Raw genomic sequence first — 27,887 nt, 5'->3', positions numbered from 1 at the left:
TCAAGGCTTCCCTCCACATTCACATTATGCACTGCAACCTGCAATTACCTGAGAAGAATGGTCTAAAAAAATTCTTTACATCACCGAAATCGAATATCCTCTGTGTGACGCTCTGTGCTGACAGTATGGCATTGAGGCAGCGGTGCACGACCTCTCGCTCTGATAGAAATATCGGCTTTGTGTAACAGTGGCATAGTTGTTCAGTTGCTTTGTTTACGCAAGTCTGTGCTGCATGTGCATATGTTTGTTTACGTTTGTGTGCCATGCATGTGCACGTGTGTGTGGACGTTCTGCAACTACAGAATGGAGGTAACACCACACAGTATGCGGCTGCAGCCCCCATAAAACTTTCCAGACAGAAATGATGATGCCAGCACCAATTACAGTACCGAGCCTGTCTCATATGTCCTTTCAAAGAGAGGTACCCCCAATAAACTGCAGAGAAGCAACAGGCACAATAGCCAGTGATTACCAAGCATAGCCTATTAGTGTGCCATAACTATGGCTATTGAAAAGAGAAAAGAATGGCTTCACCTCCACTTTCATTTCATGTGGTCCACCTTCAAAAGCTTTGTTGACGGCTCATTCATGCCCTCAATCCAGAGACAAAATCTATCAGAAACATCTCTTGGCATCAAAGTGTAAATTGAGGAATGCATTCCTTCTTTTTTAATGCTCTTATCAAACTCTCCTCTGATGGAGATGTGACGCTCGACTCCAAATGTCAGGTGCATATTGGCTGCGGTGCTTCCTTCGAGTGTGGGGATGATAGCACATATACATACAGCTGTCAGGTATGTGAAGGGGTTGGGAAATGGAGGCCCTCCAAGGTCTCCATCGAGACACACTGATAGCCATCATCATCATCATCATCATCATCATCATCATCATCATCATCATCATCATCATCATCATCATCACAGGGTGTCATCAGCAAAGGGGCATTGAGAAGTAATTTACAAACATGTTTAAATGACCGCAGGAAATGAAACGTTAGAGCCTATTGTCAGGCCGCTGCTGGTGTGGGAAAAGGTTCTGGAGGACAGACGCAAAAGGGGAAGCGACACTGACGCTAAGTGATGGCCTTAAACACTTTAGAGTTTGTTTGCACAAATCATTCATCTTCTAAAGGCTTCTTCTCTCTCTCGCTCTCTCTCTCTCTGTGTGTGTGTGTGTGTGTGTGTGTGTGTGTGTGTGTGTGTGTGTGTGTGTGTGTGTGGGGGTGTGTGTGGGTGTGTGACTGAATGAAAAAGAATAAAACACAATATGACAAAATAATGCTGTAACATTTACAGGGGGTTTGACTGCATCAGAAAAAAATGGGAATATTAGTGCAATTAAAAATCATCAAAATAAAAGTAAATAAAGGAAAATATTGCATTTTTCACACTTTAAAGTCATTATTTCAATATTTTACATGTGTTTTCATTTTGCCTGTGATATGTTTGGCTAATAATAATTGGATCATAGATTACAACAACAAATACATTCCAAATGAAATTGATTTAATCCAAAAATCTGAAAATATTTTCAAATAATCCAAAATAATTTATTCAGACCACTATCATCTATACCAAAGGTGCGTTAATCATAAATATTGATGCCCTTAAAAACGTAACCGGCTGCCATGACGCGTCATTGACGCACAGGTTCACTTTTGTTAAAAAGCGAGGGATTGAGTAAATGGTTTTGAAATATTTGAAATTGAAATGTAAAGCTTACATATTTTCATTATTTGTATTTGATGTTAATGTGATGTCCGAAACCTTCGATTTGATATTTGATAAATATGTAATTTAGCAAAAGTACCTCGGCCTGTGCATAATAATAATAATAATAATAATGTTAATAATAATTATTATTATTATAATAAAGCCTATAATTAGAGAGACATGAATGCAGCCTAATAATACTAATAATGATAATAATGCGAGGCATGTCATTTAGATAATATAGTCCTTCTTATCTTACTAATTGGTTGTCAGAGTGTATTTTATGGAAGCTCACATTTACAATAAAATTGACCAATTACACACTGCGGCAAAACGAGGGTCTGGGCCTATTAAACAAAATGAGATCAGTACGTTTAAAGAGTTTTAAAAAATAAAATAAAAAAGGACATACACGGAATGCGTGAATTAATGTAGATGTTTAAGTTGCTGGTGAGTGTTGGGAGAGGGATTTCCAGCTCTCAGTCTTGCAGACATGTTCCATGAAAGGCAGCCCTCCAAAATGTCACCTGAACAATGCTGGCTCCCTCATCGACCTTGCTTTCCAGCTCAATTTGGTCTCAATCACAACATAATGAAAATGCACTCCACAACAGATCGCTTTTAGAAAAAAATTACTTCTTCAGGAATAGCTCTCACACTTCAAGTTATTTATTGTTAACGTTCACTTGGTTTTTTGAAACATATACAGCAGCCATCACGCATTTGTTCCTTTTTAACTTACAAAAGAATAAAGAAAAACAGGAAAAGTGGACGCAATAACGAGTATTATACAGTTAAACGCATTCTTGTGTGTTAGCCAAATATACAAGTCCCTACTTTATTCAATAAGTCTAAATGAATACATTAGTTTACAATATTAATATGATAAAATACCAGGTTATCACCGCAAATGAGGAGTGGGGGCTTATAGTGTACTTCAGACCTGATCCCACAGCCCCCCACCTCCAGTCCAGTCCGAACTCAAGTGAAGCAGCATTCCTTTCTGTTTGAACAACATGGACTACACGTTTAAAACATCATGAGGAAGGTCCAAAACATGGATTACAAAAGGTCCAGAAATGACATAACTGCTTTCAAGGGCAGCCATTTCTGTAATGTTCAAAAATAGACTCCCCTCTCAGAGATGTCAAGAAAATGTGCCCTGATCAGCTGGTGCGCCTCTGTCTGTGCGCCTTGTTGTCCCCTCCAACACCATAGAAGGCCCCTCGAATACACACATACAAATATATATATATGTATGCATATATATATGTATATATATATGTATGTATATATATTTGTGTATATATACATATATATATATGTGTGTGTATTGCTCTTTCACGGGCTCGTCCGCAGGTTGACATAAAAAAGTGACAGTACTGTGTATTAGGTCCTACCACGTTCTGCCGTAGAGGAGGTTTGAGCTGACCATGTTACTGGTGTAATCTACAGCAGATGTGTCTATCTGGGCCATGTTTAGCTGGCTGTGCAGTGAGGGGGGGCTGGGAGACATCTCCTCCAGCTCCAAAGCGTTCACCTGCTGCTGGCTCTGATGCTGGCTGAGGCTGCCGGCCGAGGATGCGAGCACCACTCCCGCTCCGTTCTGCTGCTGCTGGTTCTGCTGCTGGCCCTGCTGAACCTGTTGCTGGTTCGGCGTCGGCGTGTTGGAGCCGTTCTGACACGGTTTCCCGTCCTTCACCAGAACCGGCACGGCGACGCGCCGCGGAGACTGCGCCTGCTGTTGGCACAGGTTACCGTCCTGTTGCTGCTGCTGCTGCTGCTGCTGCGCCGCCTTGTCCTTGGCCTGGCGCTTCATCTTGTACCGGTGGTTCTGGAACCAGATCTTCACCTGAGTCGGTGTCAGGTGGATCATGCTGGCCAGGTGCTCCCTCTCCGGCGCCGACAGGTATTTCTGCTGCTTAAACCTCCTCTCCAGCTCGTACACTTGAGCCTGCGAGAACAGGACGCGCCGTTTCCTCCTGGGCGCAGAGTGGAGAACTGGCATGGATTTGTTGGCGTCACCCATTCCTGTGAGACTCCCCATGCCGGTCATGTTCATACCTGTGGAAGGTCCCATGAATCTAGAAACTTAAAAATATACATACATATACATGCGTTCAATAAACAGAAGAGGAGAACATTATTTCGCCTGATCTTTAAAGATGACTTTTATAGCTTAATTATTCAAGTTGGAAAGCATCAGCTTTAAATAAACATAACAATGATATATATATCAAAATATAATTATAATAATAATAATAATCATCATCATCATCATAATAATAATAATAATTCTTTTAAATGTTTACTGTGCCAAAGGTAATAAAAAAAAGTCGAGCCGGACTTGAAAGAATGATCTCCTTTTCAGTTTCATAAACTGTGAAATTACATTAAATAATTCTAAAACAATCTTCAATATTTGCATAAACTTTCTATCGTTAACAAAGAGATTAAATGTTTTCAAATGTACGTATTCGTATATATTTAGTCATGTGCGTTTTCCTCTGTCATTCCCGAAATGTCCATTTGATTTCGTTATTTACAACGAAACGAAGAAAATGAAAAATGATGAAAGTGTGTGTAAATCGAGGACAGAACTTACTTGTGGAGTATCTGGGATCGGGGTTGGAGCTGTACCACCCTGTTGCTGCTGCACTATTCCGCATGCTTTCCTGGTACGACGGGAGGTCTCCCATGTTGCCAATGCTTCCATTGCAGTATCCCCCCATGGCGCTGTGGGAGAACTGGGAGACGGTGTGCGGCATGTGGTACGTGGCGGCCACGGAGCCGTTGTGGCCCATGGAGTGCTGCTGCATGCCGGTCTGAGACACCTGCTGCTGTCGGTAGGCTCCCAGTGGAGAGGTTAGGTTCCCTGCGCCGTCCATGCCACTGAACTTCTTGTAGGTCTCCTCGATTGGACTCAAAATATCTGTCACTGAAAAAGGCGTAGTGTGCTTTGGGCTCAACGACATGATTCAGAGAGCAGGTAGATTTTTTGTGTTTGAGCAGATCAACCGTGTTGTTGTATCGGCTCTCTCCTTGGTGGATGTCTACGTAAGAGAGTGCTTGTAGTGCGCCTGAGATCCTATTGATCGCCTTGGAGAAGGAGGCGAGCCCAGGGCGCTCTTAGCCCGGGTTTATTGGAGCCAGGAGCCAGGTTTACGACAAACACAGGGGGCGGAGCGAAACTCCTAAACCAGCAAACAATAGTCATTGACATTTTAGGGGGAAATAGTTCACGAAAATGCACTTTGCTCTTTTATATTAAGTCGCATTACATGAACACAACGGCGGCACACATTTATGATTCCGTCCTTACAACTGTACACAGGTGAGAATCAGCCATTATGTTGTGCGCATCAGCTGATCTGACCACATATGAATATTTTGCGTCAGGAGGGAATTCCACTCTTTCTAGAAACTTTGAGAGCACTTTGAACAGACATGAGGGCCACCGAGTATCATCAGAGGCACGATGAAGTTGTGTGACCAGCTCATTTATGCTTCTTAAGCATCATTTTGCCTCAGCAGAGAGGGACAAGTCCAAATATGCTCAGAATGCGCAAAGGAAACGGGAATAGGGATCCAACCTGTGAGTATTGCACCATATATAACATTAATAATCAGCAGGGGAGGGCATTTATATCACACATGGTTTGTATTTATATTTTCACCGACAAATAAATTAGAAGATTAGATTTAGAAGCTCAATATCTCATATAAACCTCCATCCTGTATTTTATAACTGGGGGAGGAAGGTGAATAAGCTCTCAACGTCTCTTTGATACACTTTTAAAGCTCAGTATAATATAATAGTTATGTCCTGCGTCATCTTAGAATTATTTATCAAATAACTGGATGAATAATAATAATACAAGAAAACAAACCATTTAATTGTTTTTCTTTCTTTACGTTTCTGAGAATGTATACTCCACATGCTCACTTTTCTTTGCGTAATTAGACTGAATGCAATTTGGAGACAATATTGCGCGTCCCAAAGCCCCTCCAAGTCTGGCCAACATGCATTAATGACACTTCGCAGTCTTGACCTGACATTGTAATCTCTGTGCAAACTGACTGGCGCCAGGGGAAGAGTCAGAGGAAGAGAGACACAACAGAGGGGGGGTCACAGGAGAAAAGAGGTGCTACAAATTGCAGTAATGACGACCAGTTAATGCAGCTTTCCCATTATAGGCTCACGTGCGTCCTGCATGGATCTATCGAATCCATATAGTACATAACAATAAAATAAAAAAAAGGTTTGTTTTGCTGCTCATAAATCGTGATGATGCTTGTTTGGATGTTTTTGATCATCAGCATCATCAGGATCTTTTGCAGCAGACAACAGCAGGAGCAGCTCACCCCCCCCTAGTCAGTGCCACCATCTTCCTCTGCATGCGTGAAGCCACTAATGTAATTTAGCGTGTCGTGGCACCAAGTAGCTGCCTACCCTAATTGAACAAATGAAGATTGTGACATGGTCAGCCATCAATTACGGCGAACACGTCGAGAAGCCCAATCTCCGGTGAAGTCGATAGCCTGATTGTAATAAAATCGTTGTTCGTGTGCATATTTCAGGAGACGAACTTCTTCTCATTTCCCCCCTCTTCGCCTCCCTCCTTCCTCTCTCAGATGCCTGGACTCCGCAGCAGATTGAAATGTGAAGTGCTCGGACCTTATTGGTGTTGTGGAAAACACAAAGGTACGTGCGTAAAGTTGGATGGAGTTATGTGAAAGAAATATAAAAAAACACGAATCCCCCATAACAAAAAGAGGCTAACAGATGTAAACCAAATGTAAAATTATATTTCTGTCAACGAATAAATAAATTTAGTCAAGAAATACAATTTCTTTGAAAGAAAAAGTAATATTTCCTACCTGGAAATCCTATTCTTCGGTGCGCCCTTTCCACTCTCTTGCCAGCGGCAGCATGGTGCCTTTTCAGGGCGCAAAGAAAGGTAGGCCTCGGCCCAGACCTCCAGCATTATGTAAATGAGGCAAAGCTCTCAACCTTGTGGATTACTGAGTCAGAGAGCAGGACCCTGGTCCACAGACCCTCCACATTAGGATCCCATAAAAATCTGGAGCTGGCTGGCTGCATGCGGCGTTTTCTGAGAGCTTCTATTGTCCACAGTGAGATATAGTTGTGTATCTAAGTTAACTTTTTACAAGCAGTGAATTTGACGTGGCCATGGCAGCTGGAGCGGGATGAACGGACGCGCCAAGGAGCTCGTGGAGAAGGCCCCTGCCAAGGTTGGTTAATAAACCTCAGACTTTTATGGAGAAATCATATTCAAATAAGAAATATTTTGCACATGTTTCTGTAGATAATAACCGAACTGAGCAGTTAGGGGTGTATTTGTTGGATAAAAAGCGTATGCGTAACCTTGCGTGTATACGCTCTCTCGTGCCGCCCCAGAGAAATAGTGGTAACTTGGTGGAAGCTTGGCGAAGAAACGTGCATTTTATTCCCCAAATGATGCAAAGGAACGGCGCTAATTTGCGGTGTAACTGTTCTGACACGCTTTTAAAATTCTGCCATTTGACTTTTTACAGATCAGCTACTGCTATTGTCAAACTTTCTCCATAACTCACCTTGGAGAACATTTCACAAGCTTTCAAAGAGCACTTAATTGCCAACATACACATTGAAATCAAATGTAAAAACATGTAAAATAAAGGTTCCATTATCAAATAAGATGCAGTTGTTAAATCATGCTGTAGATTTGTGTCGATTCCGTTTCTATGATGACATTTGAACCAGTTTTCCTACACAGTGTCCATACGCTGTCATCGGACTATTTAGGTGTTATTAACCCGCTCATAATAACAGTCCAGTCTGCTAGTTTATATCACACAGACAACCTTTTCCCGATATCATCACCCCCCTCAGCTCGGCACAACACAACAGATGGAGCAAAGCGCCTGGTTACTGGAGTGCTTTTCTCCATCTCGTCGTTACTATAGTTCAATACCCTGAGAGATGTGAGGAGATGGCTGAAGGGCCGGGGTCCTGACCTGCAACCCCTGCCACACACCGGCCGACTACAAAGTGCAAAAACATGGGGGGGGGTTATTTCGTCTCGCAATACACAAATCGCAAACTTAACTTTTATCTCGTTTTCTCTGTGATGCGGGTAAAATTCAAACAAACACCAAAAATGGTTTAAAGGTTCTTTTCATTTTCTCTTCACAGCTGGGATGATTTTAAACAAGTGGGGGAAAAAGACCAAAAAATATGTAGTCTATTACACTAAAGATTAAATGATGAATGACAGTGTGTTCCTATCACAAATCTCACACCTGTAATGATTGATTCGTGCTTTATTTTGGCGTGCGTAAATTACGCACGGTCAATGATCGTCCTTTTTCCTTTGTCTCGGGCCTCTGGGTGCATTTTTTCTAAATTTCTTTGGAGTATTTGTTATCAGAATATCATATTTCTATTAATTTATAGAAAGTGATTCGCCTTGGTTATGACCATGTTTCTTTAGAAAGACGCAGAAACGTGTAAAGTACATATTTTGGTTAAATATTCCCCCGAAAACGTTTGATTACGCAAGGAACTCCTTCATTAAGGAGCTTGATTGTAATCTCTAAATATAAGGAAAAACACAATAATATTCAATGAGCAAAGAAGCTAAATCTAGGTGAAGCTCTGCAGTTCTTAAATAATAAATAGTTGGTCTGGCAACAGAATATATATATGTATATATTATATATATACAAAATATATTTTTTATAAACCAGCTAAAGCTAAATGGACGATTTCTTACCGTTAGTAAGTTAAAATGAAGCCAACACGTGTGGCTCTTTACGCCTTTTCATCCATCCTATTGGAATATTTATTGTGCGTTATTACGCACGAAATACATCACGTCCATTTAGTTTTCCGTGGAGCTGAAACCTCATTCTTAATCTTCCATATTAACACTGAAATCACTGAAATCAAATGGATAATTTCTCTTCCTCCAAAGCTTACAATTCACCCCACATCTGTACAGTGGCCGGTTCTTTGGATGGACTCGGTCTGGAAACGTTTTGTGGAGGAAATCCCACACCTGCAGTCAGTGCAGTGCCGTTTAGATCAAATACTTTCTCTCCTCTTAAATCGCCGAGCAATGTGAGAGTAAAAAGCGGGCAGGTGCATATCTTTCAGCTGCACTACTTGAAACGGTGCGGTTCCTCGGCTAAGTAGGTTAAAGGTCCTCCCAAGTGGAGAAAGTATGTGACAGGCCTCTTGAAGACCGTATTCTTCTGCAGGAGTTTGCATTCATTCACAATTAATGTCGCTTGATGGACGAAATGATGCTAATAGGGCGCCAAAAACAGAATATGGGCTTTCTCCGGGATGCTGAACCATAATCTGACAGCTAATGGAGAGCAGGAGATTCCAAAAATGCAGTAATAGGATTACAGTGTGGAGGTTATTCTTAAAGTTTCCCTGTAAATGTGCAGCGGCTCATTTGGTTTATTGTATAGTTCAGGTTGCAGACACTGGGAACTGATGTAGGAGTAAGCAGCTGACCATGTCTGCAGCAAATTGATTTGTTCCCACTGGAAACAGTGTGAGTGTGAAACCTAAAACTAAAAGGCTCAGTGTTAAACTGTCCATGTCACCTGAAAGAAACAATGTTCATGCCATGAAACCACATGAAATCCAGCTGCTTGGTATATTTTATGTAACTTTTGTGATATTATATTAAGTTGAAAACGTGACCCTCCATCAAGTAGCCAAACTATTTTGAACTTAAATCAACTCCAAACAGAAAAAAACTTTCACGCTGAGTGTTTGATGAGCCGAGGGAACTAAATTATGATCGTTTTTACCTTTTCAACAGTGAGAGGACGCTGGTGTCTTTTCTTTTTGTTTCACAAATCAATAAACCATGTTACAAACTGATCTTAAGTGAAATAACTCATGTCACAGGGAGCAGGCATTAAGATTATGAAATTTCAAAGTGCTGAACATGACTCAGATTTTGAATTAGAAGCTGATTATTCACCCTAGACATACAATTCTAATATAACCCTCCATCCTATTTTTTTCCTTTAACTATAACCCGGGAGAGTTAAATTCAAAGGTCAGATTTGTAGACTATTTATGTGATGAGTCTTTTATGTCATCTTATCACTAAGCATCAAATTAATAAGGAATAAATTAGTACATATACACACACAGGAGTAAGTCACTTCTATATTTCTATAGCCCGTCACCTTGAAGGGATTTAGAGGATAAAAACATCCACCGCTCTGGGCCTGGTTTCCTGAGTTTATGTTACACAGGGCTCTGTGAGTGCCGCCGTCCTCTGCACTGTTTTGAGTGGCAACATTCTAGCATAGCTGCTCTCTTTTGTCACAACAATTCCAAAAAAACCTAAAGCAGCAGATCCGTGCTCGGCAGAACAAAGCAGAGATAGTGTACTTGGAACAGGGCGCTTGGATCCAAGGGTACCTGGTTCGTCCACTTCTCTGCTGCATTAATTGTGGCCGCAGTGAGGGCAGGTAAACAAAGCTGTTGTAGGGACGCTGGTTGTTGTGACTCAACCGCGGCTCGGCTCTGGCCTCAGCACCCAGTTGCTCATGTGGCAAAACGTCTCTCCCAGCCGGCCCCTGTGCCCACAGTGGCCCCTGGGAGCCAGTTGCTGGAGTAAGATGAAGTCTAACATGTTCTTGTCGATTTATGTTCATGTGGAGCTTCTCTTTGTCATGTTTTGTAACAAAAACTATTCTTGTGTTATATATGCTGTATTAATAGGTGTTTGTATCGCCTCATCTGATTTTAACACTTGGTCTTACATAAATTAAATATGTGTTTATTTATGATATATTGTAAGGTGTCTTTGTGTGTCTAGAAATAAAATGTATTATTATTATTGTTACATTTTACTTCATTACAGAAAACATATTTATGTTCAAGCAGTGACCAGCATCTGGGGAATTATAAATTGTGAGCTGGTGTTTTTTTCTTGTTGCCAAAATGCTAAAAGTTTCTTTCTAGTTGTTTTTGTAGATTTGTTACTAAACTGTCATCACACTGAGGGTATGTTCTGTGTGTATGAATACAGATGCTTTAAATGAGACAGGTTTGTATAATATATGATTATTATGATTACTGGAAACAAAGCAAACTACCTCTTCTTGGGGGCTTTTCATTTTGTGTGTGTTTTCATTTATTAATTCAACCTTAGTTCCATTATTTTGGAGGGAAGTTCACAGTCGGACACTTTCCTATCTGGATGTTTCAGGGGTAAAAGAAATGATAATAATAATAATAATAATAATATAGGGTTTTGCATCTGAGATGCATGCAAATAGCTGCAATCTGCATCAAGTATCTCCTGACGTCCGTTTAGGCTGGAATTCATTTATTTTGGCTTGTTTTCACGTGAACAGTCAAGAGATGCATCTTCTAATGAAAAGTTTCACCCAGAGTGCCGCATGCGGAGACAGAAACTTTTTCAAATGGCTCCACAACTCAACAATGGAAATGTGCACTGAGGCTGCATATCAATGTCTGCACGTGTGTTTGTCCCCCACTTTGGGAGGCTTTTACCCAGTAGGCCACCTGACAGCCTACCATTATTTAGATGAATCCACATAAACACTATCACCAAACTACTTCAACTTCTGAATGTATTGATCCTGACAGATGTGAGCGCGCACCACGTGCTACAATTTGAGACTATGAAGTCAAAGCCTTTTTTTTTTACTGCACCGTGTGAAGAGATTCATTCATTTTCATTTCTGCTCTTTTTCTTTGCAGAAAGTGAACGCTGCTCAAATCAACTGATCCACGGAGGAGAGGAGAGAATCCTCTGAGAGGAAAGTATCACCCACTACATTTTGATCAAATGGAATAACATGAGCACATTTATCAGACTTTTCTTTTGTTGTAAGTAAGTAAACATAATTATACAAATGGCTGCACGTCATCACAGTTGTGCTGTTTATTATAGAATTGTAGTAATGTGTTTTTGAGACAGATTTAAATAGCGCTCTAAACAAATATTTTGTTTATTTAGTAGAGTTTAATAAAAGGTGATTTGTGGGATTAATCCATTGTGATATTTGCTCTCTAATTTCTAATGGATTGTATTTTGTATAGTATGAATTCACATTTGTCTCTATCAGAAAAATAAACAAGGACTTATGAATAGGAATTAAAATATTCATTATATATATAAAAGAAAAAAAGTTATATATATATTTGAACTGTTATACCAATTTTTATAGGCAGTACACCCCTAACCCCACACACATTTTAGCCTATATTTTTTATTTTGTTTTCCTTTTCATGGTCATTAATATTTTTTCTTCTTGTTCATAAGACAAACATACTGTATTTGTAAATGAAATATTTGTATTTGGAAAATCAACAGACCCATCATTTTAAATTCTTCTTTTTATGCAGATTTGCAAAGCTATATAAGTTCAGGCACAAAAGCAAGTTATTGAATTTTGTTTTTAACTTTCTTGCTCAAGGTCACATTTGTTTTCCCTATAGAATCAAACAGGCAACCTTTCATTTGACTTCTCTTATATTATCCAACTCTTTCTTTAGCAACAAGAAGATATGAGTTCATTAACAGCATGTAGTTCCCCCCCCCCGTACAAATTCAGAGAGTACTTTATTATAGAGTACCTTATTATATATTAATCAGTTGTTTATTTGACAGATGATTCCACTACACGTATGAAACCATGTTGTCACAGCTGAAGCAGCGATTATGTGTAAAAAGTTAAAGTTAAAATCTAAATGAAATTTAAAAGCTGATCCATTTTATTGCCTGTTTTGATTTAACTTTACATCTTTCTCCTATAATAACATCCATACACATGATATTTGTTATTATTCACCTGATTTATAAGAAATGCTGCTGCTATTTTTGGTCTTTAGTGGCCGTCTGAGGAACTACAGGAGGAATACAAAGTCACTCATGTCCTTTAAGAACTGGAGCAACAACACCCACTGTTTATAAAGTTTCCTTTTCCTGAATCACTTCTCTGTGTGTTAATGCACATGGAGATGAACTTGGACATTAGAGTGACACACAAGACAAAAATCACTGTCCCGAGATGCAGGAGGCTTCATGTTTTTAAACTGGTCTCAGATTGAATTGTAGTTGTTAATGCAGTGAGTGAGAACAATGAATCAAGGAAAAAGACTTAACTATATAAAAAATGATGGAGGCTTAAATAACATCAAAACCTATAAATAAAACATGATGAGCTGAGATTATAAACTTGAATTAGTGATTTAAATGTATCAGTGTTTTTATGTAATTTTTCATACGTTATGTGTAGAATATTTATTTATTGCATGTATGTTACACAACATATTTCAGTGCAAAGAAGAGGAAGGCGTTTTGATTCATTCTTAATATCTACAAGATGTTCAGGAACATTTAAGTCTGACACTTTATTCTTTATACTTGTTTTCAATCATCAGGGTGTTTGTCCCAGTGGGTTTATCACACCTGATATTCGTGGTGTTATATATCAAATTAAAACCTGAATTTGGAAAAAAAAGCTGAAAGATGGTATAATATTGAAAGTTATTTTAGAAATGACGAAAAATGCAATTCAGTTAGAATGTATTTAAAAAGCTCATGTTTTTGTTGGAGTTACAGCTGAATAAATAATCTCAGTAATTTTTTTTTACTCCACATCCTGTTTTCACCACTTTTCATCACCATTAGCATGTATAGGTTTTTAGTTTAATACTGTATTGCGTCTATATATGATAATAAATATACAAATCACCATACAGTCTGAACTAAGTATGAATTATGACGTTGCATGTGTATAAGCATACAAATTCTAACATACAATAAATTATTTGTAACCACTGTCAATGTTAAATCCTGAACCAAGTTATTTTAAACATTTTTTTCCCCATCGGCTATATGACGAATTTGAATAAATAATGATTTATTATTTACTGTATGGTATTTTGCACTGGTACAAATACTACGTTTCCCACAAGTCCACTTTCCTAGAGCCAAGAATTGGAGGAGGTGAAAGTGATTTGTAAATAAAAGAGGTAATGCCGCATAAAAACAGTGTCCTCACACATGTATCCTGTTGTTATTGACTGCTGAGAGACTGCAAACCAACATTACACACAGACGGACATCTTTCATGATTTACCTACGGTGTTTGAATCTCTTTGTGTGAGCTGTGTCTGCTGCTGTACAGTAATAACAAGTCTACCTGAGGCCAATGGCTCTTTTGTTTGTTGGTTTTGTCTGGTCCTGTGCCCGTGGTTCTCTCCCCTCTGGAAGGATGTCGGCTCTGTGTGCCTGGCCATCCCTGAGGACGCTTGATGTCATCTCGTCAACCTGATCATTACACTACCTGCTCTCCTCCACAATGCTGCCCTCTCGCTGCTCCGCCACTTGAAATGCTTGGCTGGCCTCTTCTCTGAAACCATCATGAAATTGTGTGCTAAAACGCTGCAGACTGTTCCCGGCTCTCTCTCTCTCTCTCTCTCTCTCATCCCTCCAGCCAGGCGTGCAGGGGCCAGGAAAAGATTCCTCCACTCAGATAACTGCGGCTCAGTCAACAGGCAAAGAAAAAAAGAAGACACACAAAACATCCTTCGGCTTCCTGCCACCGTTCACCCCTCACAGCTTCTGTTTGGTTTACGGATCTTTGCAGTGTTTCATCCGCTGCTGCATTATCCACATGCCCAGTTGTTTAAAAAACATTAAAGTGTTGGATCTTTCAAAAACAACAATAATAATTAATCCTGCATCTTAATGGAAATCTAATTAAAACAATACATTTTATATTCATGCATCATAAGCAAGTGAAAGTGATGACATAGAAGATGTTTAACTTATATTGCCAATACATATTTTTAATCCATTAATGTATACAATGGTTTTTCGCCCTGAAAGAGCACAACAGGCCTTTTTCACGGAGGACACATGTAACTATGGCGAATGGTTTTGGGACTGCAGTGCATGCTGGGTCATGATCATGACCTTCTTTAATGTTATTAGTAACAGTTGTGATTTCCAATTATAACAGGTCAAAAGTCTGCAGTGAGATGCACATTATGTGGCGTGTAGAGGTCACTGCTCAAACAGCACCACTGATAATGGGACCATGTCGTCTTATGTTAAACCACTCACACTTCCTCTTTTCACTTCCTAAAATAATAGTATTATGTAACAATAACATTAAATGAAATAGTTTCACCGCTGCACTCATGTACTTTGTGTATTAAAAAGCAAAAGTGTCCCATTGATGTCCATACTTACTATTATTCTTCATTTCCTAGTAATCAGCTTACACCATTCACATACGTCTCTATGTTTTCAACATGTTGTGACTCCCACACACTGTATATAGATTATTTATGTCACATTAAAGTCACATGTTTTCTGATTCAAAGTATTAAACCTGAGCATCAGTTATTTTTTACACATGTGCACCTCATGTAATTCAGATGAATAACTGTATGAGGTGTTGTGATGACCCAGTGTGGAAGGCATCAGACTCAAACCTCACCGGGGAGAATAGACACTCTGCGTTTGGGTTAATTTAATAATACCACAAAGCAAAAATATGTCAAATAACAGATACAGTATGTTCAAATGTAGGGCATGCTAAAAAATATATGTAAATGTGCTGTCTGATTATTTTAATATCACAAGTAAGTACGTGAAACGGAGGGAAGGTCACTTTATGAGTTTGAGCTGTTCTTAATGGTAAAGATGCTTTTTCACCTATATATATATTGCTGGTGAGTATTATACTATAATAATATATCATGTGTACTACATGTCAAACTGTACTGTACTGTGTAAGTGTAACTATGCACAAAGCTGCTGGATAAATACAATGGAATGAAGTGTGCAGTAGTTTCTCTCACAAATGTTGCACAAATCTACCAATTATAAAACTCAGTACTATAGTATTATGAGGTGCAGTTTGTAATCCGCTGACTTTTTTGTAACTCTTCCAAAAAAATACAATTATATAAAATGACACCTGAGGTTAAGTTTATTCCAGTTTATTTAGTATATGTTAAAATAACACACTTTGAGCACTTTGAGCACTGTACAGATACGTTACAACTACATTCAATACAAAAAGTGAGGCACACAGAAACCCATGATAAAAATAGAATATAACAATCATGTATTCATGTTTGTATTTGTGGGTGTGAACATCGAGCTCAAGTAAAAAATGATGCATATATGAATGAATGTATAAATGTATCAGGGGAGGATCTGCCAGCTCAGACTACACTCTTCCACAGGGCTTTATCAGTCACGGGGCCACAGGGACGAGCGACTGGACAAGAGGATCTGAGGGGCCTGGAGGTTGAGTGGGGGCCCGGTGATGTCACAGACATGAAATATCTTTTGTATTTGATTTGTGGCCAATGAAAACAGGCTGTGGATTAGAGTTCCAGCCTCTGGGGAGCTTTGCTGCTGAATTCTGCCCCGACAGAAAGTAACGCCCACATAAAATCATAAAGACAAGTACATGTCATTGTATTTCCCTTTCAGACATAAATCGATATGCATTTTATAACAATGCTAAAAAATAAATAAATAATCTTGCACTTCCACTATATAGTGGGTTTTTGTGCCTTGCTCAGGAGTACTTTGGCAGTAATAAGCTTGTAAGTCCTAATCATTCTTGTATTGTTTTGGCTCTAGTAACTCTTTGTTTTGGTCTGATCAGACAGCAATGCTTTAATAATGCTTATGGATACTGCTATAATTCTTATTAAAGCATCAGGGACTTCCTTTAGCTTCCTTAGCATAGCATGCTACACACTCCTGAAGGACAGTGGGCTGATGGGAGCTTGTTTGTGCTTGGATGCTGAAAACATGGACAACAGACGACGTCTGTTGTCCATGTTTTAGGGGATAAATAAGTTGAAGGTTATTGCTTCAGTCTCAAATTTCACAAGGACCCTGATGACTGAATGTGACACATGACACAAGGAAGTCAGACGGAGCATTGATCTGAGCATTGATCCAGACATGTTTCTATTCAGCAAAGTCCACAAAATAAATAATAGAGAGGCCTTTTTCTAGAATTTATTTTTACATTCAGTGCACTTACACATTATAAATCCATGACAGGGTACACGTGCACAAACATATGACAAGCAGGAGTCGCAACACATATTTCACATTCGCTTTAAGCAGGAAGTTAATTAGGCGACTTGAATTTGGCACAACACGCCGCTGCCATATTGTTGCCTCTTTGATGATGGTGCAGACGTGCTGACTGAAGCGTGTCTGAAACAGACGCCGGCCGGCCGCCGCATCGGCCTCAGAGCCCCAGGATCCATCTGCAGTGCTGGCATCTCAAGCACCGCATGTTCCTCCTCTGAAGAAGGTGAGACAATCCGCTAAGTGAAAGGCATAAACACTCAACTCTGGGAACCAGACTGTCGCCGCTGTCCCCCGTCCAGCCCACCTGACCGCAGCAGTGCATTGTGGGTTTTACACATGACAACTCAAGTCCTGAGGTGGAACATTGAGAGAGAGAAGACAAAGGGAAATGAGACCATGTGGCAACTTGCACATCACAACACAGAAGCAGAACTTTTAATAGAAGGAGGCGCAGATGCAAGCAGCAGAGGCTAAGTTGGCTCTAAATATTAATCACCGTGCACCGAGGGATTAAATTTACCTGCAACAGATGGAAAACATTCAGAAGTCCATCAATTTAAATGAACTACATCTACTCCACTGTGAACCATCACTTCTTTAAATTAAAAACATGAGCATTGTGCTCGGGCAAAACACATGTTTCTCCTGTTATTGGGCAATTTAGTTTAACATTAATCATCTCCACATGAAATGACATTAATATCTCTGGTTTGTTTAAATTGATGAGGGTGAAAACACATGTTTGTGTATCAGTAAGCTTACTTTCATTTAATTAAACTGTACAGTGTTGTTCAAATGCTGGGACTTTATTCGTTTTTTCCCATCGTCGACTCTAAATCAAATCTAAAATGGCACAAATCTCTCATTGGACAGAAACAATTGAATTCAAATATTAAATATACAAGCAGCTGTCAATAAACATTTGGACACTGTTGTGCATCATTGTCATTACAAACATTGTTCTCACCCATATGTATTAAACAGTAAAAACCAGGTGCGAAAGTCTGACTTTGGTTTGATTCACACGCTCGTTGCAAACACACCCAGTCTGTTGTTACTGACAATGATCCGGTGTGTTTGCTCGCCACAAGAAATAGTGAGAAATACAAAGATGCTGCAACTTAAAACTAAACCAATCTCCGTGTTTTCAGCTTGTACATTTTATTTCTTGTAAGATTTTATAATATTTTCCAACTTATTGTATATTCTCCACTTCAACTAGAACCCACAACCGAGGACAGACAAAAAGTCCCTATTTTATTCTACTACTTTAACATCGACGTGAAAGCATGAGACTCACTTCAGTGTAACCGAACATTTGTTCCACTGCTGCTTGTGTGAGGCGTTCAACTCACTTTTTGCTTTAATTCATTTGAGAACAACGCTGCGTAAATAACTTCTCAAAATGTAAAAAGAGGAAGTTGAGACTTTCAGGCACGCAAATCATTAACGGTCAGTATATTTGCCCCCTGGACTCTTACATCTGTCACATTAGAGCAGCTTGAAAAGTGATGGATGAATGGTTCTATATATTTCTGGTGCAGTAATGTACTGAGTCAATATAAGAGAGCAGGAAGAAGCTGTATCTAAAAAGCTGTTTGTGAGGAATATATGCTTCAACCACTGTTAGAATATGAGTAGGATAATGTTTAACTGTGAGTCATGAAGTCCACTATGTTTTGATGATAAGTACATTAAAATCCCTTCATTGTCACCTCTATACACATTTGAAGCTCATTTCTTAGAAATAACGATCAAAATTAAAAGTCAGTAAGATTTTCTTTTGTAATCCTTTATTTCCTTCGTCATACAGTTTACATATGTACATTTTTACATGGGAGTATTTGATTGATGGTGTAAAAATACCTGGGTAAAAAAAAACAACCTTTCCCTGTCTGAGCTGATGACTATGTCTGAGCTGATGACTATCACCCTGTCCGTCTCCACGTGTCTCTGCAGACTCTGCTGTTCTCCTAATCTCAACATTAACCGAAGTCAGGAACCTTGACGCTCACTTCTCTCTCCACAAACATGACTCCCGACTGGCTGCTGGTCTCATGCAGCACTTCAAACTCAGGCCTGTACCTCCACTACCACAATTTAAGAAGTGCATCATCAGCGTCTCCCATGGCGAAACATGTCTGCGTGTTTGGTCTCGTCTGAGAGAGGAAGGATGATACGCACGTCCGTTTATTCCAGCGTGAAGCACTTATGAGATCCAGCTCACTGCCTCTGTTAAATATCCCTGTTAGCTAGGGAAGGATTCAGAAACCTGGCTCTTCTGCCTCCGTTTACCTCAGATTCACACTGATACGGAACAAAAGAGGAGCCAAAAATGTCCCACATCTACTTACACTCCCAACAATGTGAAGTTTGTGAAAATGACCTTACATGGAGACAAGGACACTTAAGCAAATGGGTTCTACGTTTCCTCTCAGCCATGTTTTCAAGCGTGTGAAAGAACAACATTGAGCGCCCGCTGGTAAGGAAAGGGAGCTAAAAGCAAGAGTCATGCACCTCACAGTAAGTAGCTGGAGTAAAACAAATCAAACAATGTTGTCGGGTTGTGTCTATCTGCTGGATACATGCAAGTGTCAAGTGATACCTGTCGCACGGATGTGAAATATGAAATATGAAGTGTCTGATACTGCGTGGCATCATTCTTCCTCAGGGTCATAGCTGTATCACAAATTCTTCTCCATTTACTTTCACAAACCAAACAGTGTCATCTTTTTCAACAGAGCCTTTTCCAATCGACCAATCGGCTCATTTCAAATGACACTGCCTAATGAATAGCAAGACATTTTATGTATGGGACATGAATTGTAAGCAGGAATGAGGGGTTTATTATTGTGAGCTTTTATTCCAAGAATTAAACATGTGAAATAAGCCATGAACAAATTGTGAATACATCTGGAAAATAAGCTGAAATGATTTTTATGAATTATTTTCCTATTTAGTCACAAAAACCTTCCATTTCATCCTACCTAGATTTTCTGTATTTATCCCAATAAAAATGATGAATATCAATTTTTAAGTTAAAGACAACTTAAGGAAAAGTGTAAAGAGAATAGGGCTGGGCAATAAAATATATCAATAATTATCACAATATAATTATCAAATAAATATCAATATGAAAAAGGTTCAATATATATCGATATAATGCGTATGGATTGCACAAGCACGGTGAGGAGGTGTAACAAATGATTTATCTACCTCAGATTTATAAAACGTTTTGCAGTTTATCAAGTGTTTGTCTTTCTCTGCTCGCTCAGGAGCAAAAATCTGTCTTTAAACTTAAAATAATGATGTGACATTTATCGTGATGATTATTAATATCATCTGATAGGAATGTTTTTATCTTAATATAATTTGTTGCCATATCGCCCAGCCCTAAAAGACAAATCCCATTTATAATTTTATGGATGAAGACATCATGACTGGATCTGGAGATGCTCAGCGATGCTGCAGGGAGGAATCTTTGCTTTTCTTTCTCTTTTACTTCAGCAGCTCCAAAGAAAAGTGTCGTCGGGCCGCAGCTCTTCTGTTTCGTCTTGTTTAACCCACAGACAGGAAGGTGTGCTTGTGTCAATCATCCGCTCTCAGCTCACCGGGGTCTTCTCTTCATGCAGATGGGAGAGGCTGATCTGAACCACACTCTGCCACCGAGTACACTCACGACACACACACACACACAAACACACACACACCAGACACACACACGCATGCACACACACACTGCTGATCTCACCAGCATTTAGAAAGCATGTGGGTTGTAGATTAATTTGCTATCATACTTTTACATGTCCATCTTTATCTTCCCTTTTTAAAAAGCAAACACCTCATTTGAAGCATAACACCTTCTGATTATTATTTTCCTGTTTGTTCTTCCTCTGGATGTTTTCCTCACTAAGTGGCCACGACTCTTACACATCAACACTCCCACTCCCCCCCACCCCCCCCATCCCTTCCCTTCTATCATGTTCAGCATCCCTCCAACCCCCTGCTGCTGCTGCTGCTGCATCTTTCTGACCCAATGAGGCCCCCTACGGGTGCAAACTCACTGATGCCGCACTGAGCAGGTGCATTCAGAGATGGAAGCCTTTCATTTTTTTTTGACGTCATTTGACCCATTTTTCTGCATACTTTCTTCTCTGCATGAGGAGATGATGGTGCTCGAGGCACTGTAAAATAAAGCTAAGCACAGGGACGTGACGGGCATTTAAATCTGAACGCCAGACACAGAATCTGATTGTTGTTTTGATGGGATTTTAAAGAAAACCAGATGTGCAGTGTGACCTTTGCCACCAGATACTCCAGGTGGACACGGTGTTGTCGTGGTTTCTGTCGTGTTTGCAGGAGAAGCACCTGCCTTGGACCAGTTTCAGTGCAGAACTTGTCAGTGATGCAAGTGTCATATATTTTCACAGGACATTTAACTCACACAGCCCTCTTTGTTGTGAAGGACACGGTGACTGAGTTAAGGCTTTTCCTCTCTTCAGCTCTATTGTTCACTTTCACTGAGGTGAATTAATCCGCACCATATTTATCCGCCTATCCTATTGCGCCACACAGTGGTGTCACCCAGCCCCTCTCTTTCTCTCGCGCTGTCTCCAACTTTGAAACGGAGACAGTGTTTGGCTTTTAATTGGCTGTGGACTGTTGGTTTCTCAAGAGCATCGATGGTGATTATGCTCTCAAGATCCATAACAGTGTCATAAAGACAAGTCAAGTTTGTAGGGACGCCTGTTCATTAGGGAGGAAACAGCAGCGTTGACTTCAGCTGCAGTGGGAGAATCGCATGGAGCTGAGCCGTTTGTGCGCAGAGAGGGCACAAACGCTGCATGACGCCAACTGCAGGCCTCTGCTTCCATCTAGTGGCCGCTCGTCGCCACTGTCTCCTCCTTCGCCTCTCCAGCCTCACCCTCCCCTCTCTCCATCACTCCCTCTCCATTTAATATCGGCACCGTGGCGAATCTAATCTGGATCTCCTTTAAGGCAATAAAACCCAGATAGCTTCCTTTAAAATGAAAAGCGCCGCCTATTATAGCTTTGAAATCCTCGTTTATTTGGCGATGTGCGCGATAGAGAGAAAAAAAAGGATTCATGTCGAGGTTCAAATGGGCAGGATGACGAAGATCCATGGTGTCCCAAGTGCACATTTCCTCGAGTATTGTATTCCAAGGTATATAATATCGTTATCCACGCGGGTTGAACTACACTGCACGCCAAGATGCTCGCTTTAATGTCGCGCCGCTTTATCCCTCCGAGCAGCTAAAAAGCAATTTCCGATAAATCTGACCCTGTTGCTGAGCTGGTGGAGAGGTGGTGTAATTTTCTGGTACGTTAATGACAATACAAGGGGTGCAAGAGAGAGGACTCTCGTGCGTAAAAGTTTACCCACAGAGGATTTCACACAGCGAACTGTTTTTGTCTTGGTCTCGGTTTAGGGAGAAACATAAACACAAGGCTGGTGCACAGAAATGTGAGTGTGTGTGTGTGTGTAAGGGTGGGATTTAAGAAAATATTAAGAAATATAAATGGGATATTAAAATGTGACGTTTCCAAACCCTGCGTACACGCGATTGTTTCTATATCTTTCCAACGACGAAATATCTTTACGCACAGCTCCACCAAACACCTGTCAGTATCCTCAGTTTGCATCCAGCATCTCCTCCAGATTCCGAATCTAAATCTAAAATGAAAACAGCAGCTTCCACATTTACTTCTTAAATTAATCACTGGCAGCTACTATTTGCACATTTCTCTACGTGTATGAACAGCGCCACGTGACTGCACTGTGTCGGCGTATGAATCCAGGAAAGTGCTGGCGAACTCCAGTTTTTTAGTTCGAGTCGTGGTTTTTTTTACACCTCACGCGGAAGTCCTTACTCTTATGGTGTTATATACATTTTTTCCATCGGTCTATTCAGAAAAAAAGAGGCTATAGGCCGGCGCTGTCCAGTGGGAGTCAACGCAAACAAGGAAGTACTCTGTCTGGAATTAAAAATAGTTTTTTGCGCTGTGACGAGCCACTTTTTTTTTTGAGGGGCAGACAATAATCAGCCTTTCACTTTGGAGCATGGTGGGATGGAGGGTGAAGAGAAATGAGAGGGCTGTTGTTGGCATAGCTCTATCAAGGAAGAAGGACTCCCTGTTATCTGTGAATGGGGCTCCTTTTTCTGACCAGAATAGATATAGCACGAATTTTTAATTCGTTTTTCTTTCAGAGACAACAATGCTTTATTTGAGGGCCTGATACAAATTGGGGCTTGTGAGAGATCCTTTTCTCCTTGTCCGAGCCCAGCTGCCCATATGGGATACAACGTGTGCAGCAAAGATCACAATGGCACCGAGTGACAGGCGGGACAAAAAGCCCAAGGATACATCTCCCTGACTCTGAACAGCACCAAGAAACTCTGTCAGTCTCTCTATCCACACTGTTTGCATCCTCAATCCTGCAGCTCGTTAACATGCACGCCTCTGACATCCTGCAACACCAGGCCCTGGGCTTTTATCTCTGTGCTGTGTCGTGTATTATGCAATGATGGAGTCACAGAGCTATCCCCACGAGAGATGCGAAATCTACAGGGCAAAGATCCTGGCCACACTTAAAGTCTGCATTCTCCTTTTACGCACGATTTTTTTTTTTTAAAACTGTATTTTCCTCAGATTGGTTCAGTTTAAGACTGATTTGAAAGAAGCCAGCCAGAGTTCACTAAAATCCAATCACAGCGAGGCAGCTCTTTATCACTGCCACGGATCAGTTCATGTTTCCACGGTGCGCACTGCGGATCATATCACATTTCTACCCCACATCCACTTTCCAACCATTTCAGAGGTGTAGGAGCGGTTATCAAAGCAGCGCTCCTTATTTCTCTTTTTCTTATTTATTTATCCACGAATAAATCAAATAAACGAAATCTACGAGCAAGTTGCTAAATTAATTTGACCTACAAGCTCCGACCAGCGGCGCAACACAAAACCGGTCTGTCAGGGACAAATTGAGTCTGTGTCGCTCCACAAAAGCAGTAGCCCCCTGAGACTCAATTCGGTAAATAATTAGCAAATCTGCCCAATTTAGCTGTTTGTTCAGTGATGATAGGGGCGAGTCTGACATCTGTTCTGAGATTTGTTTCTGTCCCGGGACAAACAGAATCCATGGATTTCTCCACTGCGGTTATCATATTTACCCAAGATATTGACCGGAGTCTGATAATCCGCAGTGCGCTCTGCAGCGGATCACTGGGGAGCCGTTTGCGCTTGTTTTGGTTCCACCTTAAAAGACCGTGGTGTCTAATAGAGCAAAGTGTATTTTACTGTGGGGGTGTTGCTGCTAATACATTATATGATGATGTAAAAAAAAAAAAAATCACTTTTATTAGGCGGTTAAAGCCCCTGAGGTCCGTGCGCCTTTTTCAGTGGAAGGTTGTTCGTGGTTAAACAAAGAGAGGCTGGTGCGTCATTGATTATTCCAGCTCTATTTGCAGTTTAGCGCTGAACGAGATAACAAAACATTTATTGCAATTGAACATTTTTCCCCCCCCCCATTCTTCTTCCTCCATAACCGTCCACTTTACACCCGAGGCCGGGAGTGGTTGGTGATGCAGTGAAAAGAAGAGCTTTTGACTCAAAAGCTTCTTATGTGGAGAAGCCCTCTTATATTAAGTAAGTGGTTTTTAGTCTCATTTCACGAGTGACTTTGGGCCCTTTATTAGTGAGGTGTTTCGGATTCAGAAAAAAAGGAAAAATATATTCCCTGGATTAATTTGTTTAAAAAAGGAGAAAAGACTGAAGTGCGCTGGAGATTTATTCCCATAATCGAGCTCCATTCTGTGCCACAATATAGCGTTTAGCTTCTTAGCCTTTCATTGTGGAATAGGACACTTGTATATAAACCAAACCCTCTTTCAGAAACACAGCTTTTTATTTGAAAAAAATCCTTATAAAAATGTGGATCTTTAGCCATCACTGCGAGGCTACACTGATATTTACATTTGTGATTTAGCCAAAAAAATCACTCCCTCATTTGTCTTGTTTTTTAAATTTGGAAATATAATATATATTTATAGGTCGATATTTCAGCTCAACGCTCCCGAAAAGTTCTCTAGGTTTGCAAACATGTGCCACAGGATATTTACAGGAAATAAAAACCAAAAAGGAAAAATAGCTGAAAAGTTGCCAGTGTTTATTCATGGCCATAAATATTTTTTCGGTCCATAAAAGAAGCAAGAAATTAAAAATTTCTATAATTATAAAGTGGTTCGCACGTGCTGATAATAACACGAAGGGACAAAAGAAAAATAAAAAAAGAGAGGAAACATCTCTACAACCAACACACAACATACTTTTACAAATCAAAAAAAATTCACAAGAAGAGCATTGACATTCTTAATAAAATCTATAAGGGAGAGGTTTGGACCCAGTTCTCTTAACGAAAACACGTAAACACGGCGCACACATGAGCCCCGAATAAAAATGGTAGTATATATATGAGTCAAGCTGCAAAAATGAAAAGTCTTTTTGTTTTTTTTGTGTTTCTTTTTTTCTTTCTTTCTCTTTGCTTTGTGGTGAAACTCCCTATCGTGCCTCCAAGCCAAGTCTCTATAATTTCTCTCACCAAGTCCACTGTTGCGTTTGCACCAAATGGTGTGCTGTGGGGAACTGTGGCGTGGCCGCGGCGCTGTACTGCGCGTTATACTGCATGTGTTGGAGTGACTGGGCACTGTAAGCCGAGAAGGGGATCCCGGCCTGAAAAGTGGCCGCCAAGTCCTGAGCTTTAAGAGTGTGACAAGGCTTTCCATCCCTGACTAAGACGGGCACGGCCACCCGCCTGGGAGAAGGGAGATGGGTCACTTCCATACCTTTCTCGGCCCGGGCTCTCTTCATCTTATACCGGTGGTTCTGGAACCAGATCTTCACTTGGGTCGGGGTGAGGCGGATCAGGCTGGCCAGGTGCTCCCTCTCCGGGGCGGACAGGTACCGCTGCTGCCTGAAGCGGCGCTCCAGCTCGTAGGTCTGCGCCTTGGAGAACAACACCCGCCTTTTCCGCTTCTTGCCGGAGTCGCTGCCGCCGCTGCTGGAGGTCTCCTTGTCGTTGTCCGGCGATTCGTCGTCCGCGGACGGCTCCGGGGACTTGGCTGAGTCCTGCGAGCTGGCGGAGAGACCGTGCACTGCGGCAAGAAACGGGAGAAACACTGTCAAAATGTTATGTTGTGAAGTTCTCAGTGGGCATTTTATTTATCATCTCAAGCACAGGCCATAAAAAAAAGTTTCCATGCATTTGGAAATGAACTGTGCTGGTGCGTAATAGGAGAAAGAAAAAAAAAAAAACCTGTTAATGATCGAGCACTTGTCAAAACAGGATTACGCACAGATTCACAAGCCACACAACATGTTTACAACATGACTGGATTGTAACACAGCCCGGCCGTTCTGCTGATTTTAACACTTTGGTGCCATTTAAACGTGGGAAGCAGAAAGAAAAAAAAAAAAATTCTCCAGCTTGAATTTTCCACAAGCAGCTCGAGTCAGTGAAGCATTAAAAGATGCATTGTCTGCGCACAAATCCCCACAGAATGCAGCCCCATGCGTTTCACAGCGCAGTTACACTCCGAGCAACTTAGAGCCCCCGGTTTTCTTAGTGTTTTTGTGTTGCTTTTCCGCAAATTCATTAAATTCTCAAAATGAGGTGAGCCCTAAACACTGCATGCATTTGCTGAGCAACCAAACGCCCCAAGACGAGCGCACGGTGCATGGAGATGAACGCATGCACGCCACCCAAGGGCATCGTTACTGTGGAACACAGGAGGCTGCATGCCATCGATTATGTCTTAATGCAAACACACACATATCCAGGAAATAAAAAAAAAACCCGACACAAGTCATTATCAACGTGATCAACAAGGATTGTGAGACTCTACTTACATGAATATTGGATGCTGTCCGTAGTAGCAAGCCATCGTGTGTAAGGATTGTCACTACTGTCATAAAAGGGGTTCTTTAAAGGCAGGTTCTGAGCGTTTTCTAGAGGACTTTGCACCAAAACTCCAGCGGTTTTTGTCGTGGACGTGGTCTCCGATCCCTCCGTGTCTTCCTCCGCGCCGGTGATAGATCCATCTTCGTCGTTCGTGTCAGGAAGGTCCAAAATGTCCTTTACAGAAAAGCCCGTCTTTGTGTTGGTCAACGACATATTCTGGTGGAGGGGGGGAAATATGCAGGGGAAAAAAGTTGCTGCACCAGCTTTTTTTTCCTCCTTCTTCTCCTTCTTCTCCTTCTTCTTCTTCTCCTTTTCCTTCCTCTTCGGACAATCCGGCTGTTGTTTTTTTTGCAACAAACAAACAAATAAAAAAAAAGAGAGAAAGCAGAGGCGATGTTTCAGGAGGAGAAGGATGAGTAGGAGTCGCTCTATGCGCGGAAATACAGTCAAAGCAGCCACTGTGGGTGAACCATAGCCTGAGCGAGCAGAGCAAGGGGAGGATTGCAGCCTCTGTTAAGTCCAGGGAGGATGCCAAAGTGGCTGGAGTGCTATGTGTGGCTCATGGATACTGTGCTACTGCTGGGTGCTAGAGGGAAATAAGCCATTACCTTGTCCGATCGGTCCATATAAGGTTGGTCTCAACACATGAACCTGCAGTGAAAAAGCATTAAAAACCGCGAAAGGTTGGCCACGTGTGGGCGGGTCTTAGGAGTCAAGTGGATGAAGACAGTGTTTGCAGATGTGAAATTGTGGGTTTTGGGGAGATCCGAGCCTCTACCATTGGTGCTTCAGAGCATGATGAGTGGTGTAACGTGTCAATTAATTACAAAGACGGGGAGGGCCTTTTTTTTTTTCTTTTTTTTACCACCCTATTTACATACAAAGAACCTCCAAGTAGCTTTATCCTCGCAATACTTACAAAAACAACACGTTTGAACAAATTGCTCCATGGCTTTTATATATATTTTTTTATTTGACTTTCCTCACGTGCATTTCTTTTTGGGGATGTTGGTGCATGAAGTTGTTATATGTTTATTTTTTTTA

General features: G+C 40.8%; 2 protein-coding genes across 4 annotated transcripts; both read right to left on the bottom strand.

The window, feature by feature from the left end:
* Positions 1–2,526: 2,526 nt before the first annotated feature.
* Positions 2,527–4,762, bottom strand: nkx2.4a (NK2 homeobox 4a). Its single transcript, XM_035168394.1, has 2 exons — positions 4,318–4,762; positions 2,527–3,776 (listed from the first exon to the last, which is right to left on the bottom strand). The coding sequence occupies exons 1-2, from the start codon at positions 4,685–4,687 to the stop codon at positions 3,109–3,111; spliced, it is 1,038 nt and encodes a 345-aa protein (XP_035024285.1). The 5' UTR covers positions 4,688–4,762; the 3' UTR covers positions 2,527–3,108.
* An 11,830-nt stretch (positions 4,763–16,592) lies between these two features.
* nkx2.2a (NK2 homeobox 2a) lies at positions 16,593–27,608 on the bottom strand. Of its 3 annotated transcripts, XM_035169130.2 has the most exons (4): positions 27,452–27,608; positions 26,792–27,179; positions 25,729–26,061; positions 16,593–17,215 (listed from the first exon to the last, which is right to left on the bottom strand). In XM_035169130.2, exons 1-4 carry the CDS (start codon positions 27,467–27,469, stop codon positions 17,022–17,024), a joined length of 933 nt encoding a protein of 310 aa, XP_035025021.2. In that variant the 5' UTR covers positions 27,470–27,608; the 3' UTR covers positions 16,593–17,021. The 3 variants fall into 3 exon arrangements, with proteins under 3 accessions (XP_035025021.2, XP_035025019.2, XP_035025022.2); XM_035169128.2 differs by lacking the exon at positions 16,593–17,215 and having other exon boundaries at positions 24,662–26,061; positions 27,452–27,601; XM_035169131.2 differs by lacking the exon at positions 16,593–17,215 and having other exon boundaries at positions 24,662–26,037; positions 27,452–27,599.
* Between the last annotated feature and the right edge of the window lie 279 nt (positions 27,609–27,887).

The sequence above is a fragment of the Hippoglossus stenolepis genome, chromosome 10 (assembly GCF_022539355.2).
Source record: "Hippoglossus stenolepis isolate QCI-W04-F060 chromosome 10, HSTE1.2, whole genome shotgun sequence".
Classification (NCBI taxonomy): Eukaryota; Metazoa; Chordata; class Actinopteri; order Pleuronectiformes; family Pleuronectidae; genus Hippoglossus; species Hippoglossus stenolepis.
This window is presented reverse-complemented; position numbering and strand designations above follow the sequence as displayed.

Coding starts and splice junctions, on each gene's coding strand:
- nkx2.4a (XM_035168394.1), bottom strand. CDS start 4,687: ATGTCGTTGAGCCCAAAGCACACTACGCCTTTTTCAGTGACAGATATT. Junction 3,777..4,317: donor CGATCCCAGATACTCCACAA/GTAAGTTCTGTC, acceptor GACCTTCCACAG/GTATGAACATGACCGGCATG.
- nkx2.2a (XM_035169128.2), bottom strand. Junction 26,062..26,791: donor GGACAGCATCCAATATTCAT/GTAAGTAGAGTC, acceptor ACATTTTGACAG/TGTTTCTCCCGTTTCTTGCC.